The sequence below is a fragment of the Corvus hawaiiensis genome, chromosome 6 (genome assembly GCF_020740725.1).
Source record: "Corvus hawaiiensis isolate bCorHaw1 chromosome 6, bCorHaw1.pri.cur, whole genome shotgun sequence".
Classification (NCBI taxonomy): Eukaryota; Metazoa; Chordata; class Aves; order Passeriformes; family Corvidae; genus Corvus; species Corvus hawaiiensis.
The window spans coordinates 45,120,124-45,126,123 of record NC_063218.1 but is presented as its reverse complement, the minus strand read 5'-3'; the positions used below and the strand labels follow the sequence as shown (position 1 = coordinate 45,126,123).

At 39.4% G+C, this 6,000-nt stretch overlaps 1 protein-coding gene across 19 annotated transcripts in view; it reads left to right on the top strand.

Moving 5' to 3' along the window:
* The first annotated feature begins 2,697 nt into the window (after window positions 1-2,697).
* CD44 (CD44 molecule (Indian blood group)) overlaps window positions 2,698-6,000 on the top strand; it is a 53,150-nt gene continuing 49,847 nt past the window's right edge. For 10 of the 19 annotated variants that reach the window (XM_048307046.1, XM_048307040.1, XM_048307039.1 and 7 more), the window contains exon 1: window positions 2,704-2,884. In XM_048307046.1, the coding sequence (XP_048163003.1) occupies window positions 2,818-2,884 (67 nt within the window). In that variant the 5' untranslated portion in view covers window positions 2,704-2,817. Of the gene's footprint in view, window positions 2,885-6,000 lie in introns of all 19 variants that reach the window. The other 9 variants (XM_048307058.1, XM_048307044.1, XM_048307054.1 and 6 more) reach the window with 7 other exon arrangements.

The following is a 6,000-nucleotide window of genomic DNA, read 5'->3' as shown; positions in this document are numbered from 1 at the left end:
GTGCCGGTAATTTAGCTGCTTGTGGCCAAGGAAGTAAGCAAATTCCAAATCTCAAATATTTAACTGTACTGACAGGCTCAAAAGGGATGCTCTGCTGCATTTCTTCAGCTGAAGATTTGCTTCAGGATTTTTCTGTTCCTATGTACTAAGATTTTCCCAAACTAAAGGAGAAGCTATGTATTTCTCACAAAGAAATCCCCAAAACAAAACCAAAAACAAACCCCATACGCAACCGTTTTTTCCAGAGTTGTACATCTGCTTTGACTAAATTTTCTGGGCAGCTTTATGCCCTGCAGCCAGGGTAGATTTGGACTGCTGTGTACCTGAGACCAACATATGCTGACCGTGTTTGTGTGGGAAGGAAGGAAACATTTTTGTGTCATTTTTTCGTTGGAATGCACATGTGTGTCCTGGGCTGACAGGTAAGCAGGTGGATGGCAGGAGGAATGGCCAAACTCAGTGTCACATACAAACAGCCCATTAACTATTTTTGTCATTTATCACGTGAAAAGACATGATAATGTGATCAATTCTTTTTCTTGCATAGATCTGCCTTTTTCTTTTGCATTAGGCACCAGCACTTCCATGTACCTGGTCTATATGTGTCTAATCTTAGCCCAATTTTTTAGGGCAACAAGCAAGAGAGAGTCTTTCCAAAGTGGAATACCACCCACCCCTGCCAAACATATGCAGAAGGGCTGAAAACACTGAGATGAATAACAAGTAACATTTTGGTATCTAGAAAACAACCTACTCATAATCAGGTGTCAGAAGGGCTAGAATTAGAAATTTCAGACCATGAAGAGACTAGGAATTTCCACTCCTGGTAAAATAAGACTCTGCCTCTGTCCCTAAAATGGACATTTTTCTCCCTTTACCTGTGCCAAAGAAAACTTATGTTTGTTTTTTTTTAAATTCTGTATAACTATGAATAAAGGATATTAATGGAAAGGCAATTTATGTTCTTCAAAAATAAGACTCAAAATTTCCTGAGTTTTAATTAAATGTTTAATTATTCTGTTTCATCCATAGGATGTGAATTTTAAAAGTAATTTAACAATTGAAGAAAAATATACACAGTAAATTTAAAACATTCATTAATTGTGCACCGGCATTTTGAAATAGACTTTATTCATGTATTTTGATACCGAAACATTTATAGAGATAAATGTACAGGATTTTACAGAACTATATCTCTTTCCACTTTAGACAATAAGTTATATAGGAGATTGCTTTTTAATTGCTTTTAAAGCGGTTTCTTAAAAAAAAAAAAATAGCATATTCACTAAAGAAAATGCCTTTTATCTGTAATTTCAAAGTTTCTAGCTTCTTAATAAAAAGATTCCCTGTGTTTAAAGGAAAGATTTTAACTTTAACTTTGTCCCATCAGATATTTTAGACCTGTAGGAAAAGCCTGTTGGAACCTGTTGCTAAAAATTTGGCTGGTTGAGGAAAGGATAGCCAGCCATCTCTAAGCCAAAAGACAAACAAAAGGCAAAGTCCTGAAAACCTCTTTGTGTGACCTTCTTGTGCCTGTGGCTGGAGAGACCTATCTGTATTTTTCCATTGTTTTGTGTTAACAGAGATTAAATGAATGAGAAAATTCTTTGAAGTGGGGAAATCGACAAAATGGTAACCTGATATAGGACTATTCATTCCAGATTTGGCAAGGGAAACTGAAATCAGGGCATTTCTGGCTGTCAGTCATTGCCACATGCTGGTTGTTAAGGGTGAGATGTGCTGGCTTGGGTGACCCCTCATCCCACGGCACAGGAGCCACTGTTAAAATTCTCCAGCTCTAAAGAGAAGCCAGTGCATGGAGACACCACGGGCAAGCACTAAGGCACACAAGAGACAAGGCTTTTGCTTATCTTCAGAGGCCTTGAGGTTTTCAGCAGGGGTTTCATGAAGAGCCAAACAAAACCACACACTGCAATGAACATATGTCCCTCAGGAACTGAGACCTTGTCTGAACCTCAACGATCTCATGCCTTTTCCTCCAGTTTCTCTGCTTTCTGAATCGGGACAAGGAGGAAAAATTCCTTCCGTACCTCATGCCATTAATACAATAAAATATCAGCCTTAGTCCTCAGTATCACTGGCATTGTGCTGGCACTGGCATTATTCACTGCTCTTGCTGGAGCAGCCTGTGCAGAGAACGGACTGTGGGAAACTGAACCACCTTGACTTACCTTCTGCATGATGTTATCCTCCAGCAATGAACAAAAACATTGCAGAAAGCTTCATTGCAGAGCAGGCATTTTACTTGCTCTTAATTGAACTGCAAAAAGAGAAAATGGTGAGATAGGAATAAATAAGCAAAATATATTTTGGGAAACATCCAGGCTGTTATAGATGCTTTTACCGGGGTTCAGAAACTCTTTAGTGCTTTATGTTCACCTGGTTTGCAATAATGAAGAGATTTTAAATGCAGGAGGAAGAGCTTATAACAAACAGTGCATTTCTGAGCTGAATCAGGAGAGATTACACAAATTTTCCTACAAGCACAGTAAGTATAACTTTTGACTGGACTTGTGTAAGAAGAGAAGATTTAGTGGCTCTTTAAAACTCAATTGTGCCTGCTTAGTCAGTACTAGCTCTCCTTCTACTCCCCCTTCTTCTGCTTCTGGGTAACTTTATGGGTGTGACTTTTGATGGAGCTTCCCCCTCCCAGTTATGTCATTACTTAGTTCCTTAGAATAAAAAGTGCAGCAAACTTCAGACTCATTGACTGCAGGCTTAACAAGCGTCGGGGCTTTACTTCTTTCTGCAGCTTGCAAGGATCTTTGGATTTTGCAAAACAGTTCCAAGAAAAAAATGGCCAACTTCTCCTTATGGGCAACTTTTGGATTATGTTTGCTGAAGCTCTGTCTAACAGAAACAGGTAAGATTTTTATGAATGAAAACACTTCTGATTGTTAAGTTAATGCTTCAGACAGCAAGTGCTCTTCTGCTAGATAGCAAACAGCTTTCTTGCACCTACATACTTTTTTTATTTTAAGTGTTATCAGAGATGTTTTAGAAATGTAATCTCAGTTGTGCTGGTCTGTACAATCACAGAAAGCTGTGTATTGCTTGTAAAGGGCAATTCCAGATCTATAAAACCTGAATTGCAGAAGATTAAAGAATGAAGTTTAAACTCAGACCAGGACTCCATTAGGGAATTCAGCACGGCTCTGGTGAAGCTCAGTTCGACAATGTGACTGCTGTTACAAACGCAGTTTGCTCTCCTAGCTCCGTTTTGGACCGCAGCGAAAAGGGGGGCGGGGGGAAGGGGCTGAGCCCCCCCCAGCTTACAGCTGCATTCTGGAGTTTACACGAGCTGAACCAACAGCTGGAACATACTGCATTTGGGCACAGCCCTGCCAAACGGGAGAAAAACTGAGGGGCTCTCTGCTGTGATTTGGAGAGCTTTTATGCCAAGCACACTTGCTTCTGACTTTCTAAGGTCTCTTTGGGGCTGACTGATGAGCTTTTGGAACAAAGGGGGTTAGAAGTGACAAAATTCAGTTGTTTACCAATTGCCTTCCTGCAGTGTGGTTATCTGCTTCAAATATTTGCATTTAAAAATCTAAGGTTAATACAGAGAAAAAAAAATAAAAATTTTATGTCCAAAGTGACAAAAAGCTTTTGAAATTTCATATGGTGCAGGCTCAACCATGTTTTAGGGAAATGACCATACTTTCAACAGACTCTCACTGTGACTGCAGCTGCCTCGAGGCATTTTGTGGTTAGGGATAACAGTTGTGCTTCTATATTGTTTTTGTGCTCATCAGTTCCAGGAGTCTAACAAAATGCATTTTTCATGGCCATTGTCACCCAAGGGCTGTGTCTGTGTGTATAGTGAATATATATCTCACTTGCTTGAGCAGCATGTAATGGTTGCAGTGCTGCCAGGCTGTGAATGGGTGTGTCAGAGGGAACAAGTTCCCCGTTCATCTGTGATAGCTGAAGCAGCCTCATTGCTTTTCTTTCTAAAATTGTGTGTCCATCGTACCAAAATGCTCTTGCTAAGATCAGGTATACAGACAAAACCTTAAGAGAAAGGACAAGGCTACTGTAGGCAAATAAGGTATGTGTTTAAAGATGTGTTTAAATACTTGGCTTGGTCCAAGTCTGTGCACTATATAAATATTATAACTCCTTGATTGATTTTTAGTTCTATGAGCTGCCTGGAGTGTCCTAGAGAGCAGGGTCTGAACTGACTCTGGGATTTTTACAGTGCTTTACAGTGAGACAGAAAGTCCCATAATCGAACCTTCAGCATAGCTACAAAAAGTATGTCAAACTTCACAAATGCCCCCCAGGGAAGTTTCTTTACTGGCTTAGTAAGGTATTGCACTACAGCTACAGTATATTTGAGTTGGTATAAAATACATTCCAGCGTGACTTTGTAGTCAGTAATCATTTCAAAACAGCAGTTGATGCTGGTGTTTTCCTTTTTTTAGCCAGTGATTTTGCTGTGCATCACAGACTAATAGCTATTGCTGTTGGGAAACTCCTGAACTGGAATTTTGGTTCCTTTAGTACAGAGTTTTACAGAATTAAAGAGGACCTGGAATCACTCTTAATTGATTTCAAAAGGAAAAATGAGATACAGAGAAAGCTGAAAAACTTATTTCTGTGGTGTTGTGGCTATACTGTCACTGATATGTGAACACGGTTTACTCATGGTGTTGACATGACTTGTCTAAGCAGTCTGGATCCTGGAGAATATGGATGCTGACATCTTGGTGAATTATGTTTTTGTAGCAGATTATCTCCTGTGAGCATTATGTATTTGTAGAAATATTTGTCTCAAAGTTTTCCTTGATTAACACAAAGCGAATCCTAGAATTTTGACCTCCAAACTGGAAGAAACTGGAACAGAAGTAGTAGTGGTACAGATGAAATGGAAGGAGGGAGAGTGAGTCTGCCTGTGGGAGGAGGAAGCTTGGCTGTTAGCACAAGGTAAGGCTCTGAGACAGGGCTACTGCAGCTGCTTATCAGTCACAAAGGAAGAGACCTGCCTGCCCCTTGGTTTACATATCTATCGTGTAAATTTGTAAATAAAGCAGTTTGAAGAAGCTCTTTGTGCTAGTTTATTTTCACTCTAGTCTTTACAGTGTGTATCTTGGCTGTTTTCCCAAAGCTACAAAGTAACTAGGCTTTATTAAGCATTCACTTGAACTTTCCATCATTGTTTAGTGGAAGGGTTACGTAGCTGCCCTTGAAAGATGCGCACACACAGAGCCAACAAACCATGGCAGGGGATTGTCTTGCAGTCTTTGGAGAAATATTTGAAGATTCTTTAGGTACTGGTGTTCACCGCAATGAAGAGCCATTACCTTGAAAACAGGAAGTAAGAGAAAGGCTTAATGAGGACAGATAGCATCATACAATTGAGGATGAACTTTTTAAAGTAAATGCTTTTAAAACCACTGGTGGCTCTAGCCAAGGTTAAACAAAATCTTCATCCATGTGTGGTATATCTTTCTTTCCAGAGGAGTTCCCCAGGCTTTTACAGGCCTGACTTGAAGACAGTGTAAATATTGCAGTTATTCATCTATCACCTAAACGTGCGTGAGGTTCGACACTATCAAGAATGTGCCAGGAGTAGGAGATATCATGACACGCTGATAGACAAATAAACACCAGAGAGAATCCTGAGGTCATTACTGCTAAAATACTTGTTGAAAAGATGTGATAATATTTGATACTATGAGTTCTGAATGTAGTTGACTGGTAGTAAAATACATTTTAGAGAAGCAGAGAAAGAACAATGTAGAGTTCTTTTATAAGGAGAGGGTAAATCAGTCAAAGAACTTAAAAGTTTTTGAAATTCCAAATGCTGTAAAAAGGCTTCTCCATCTGCTATCTGGTCTTCTTGCATCACATTTTTGTTCCAGAGCTAAGGGATAAGTGTTTGAAAATACAGTCAATATGGAAGATGATAATTCTCCTCTTCACATGATATGTATTCTGTTCTTTATAAATCACTGTTTGGTTTTGGTCTCTTTT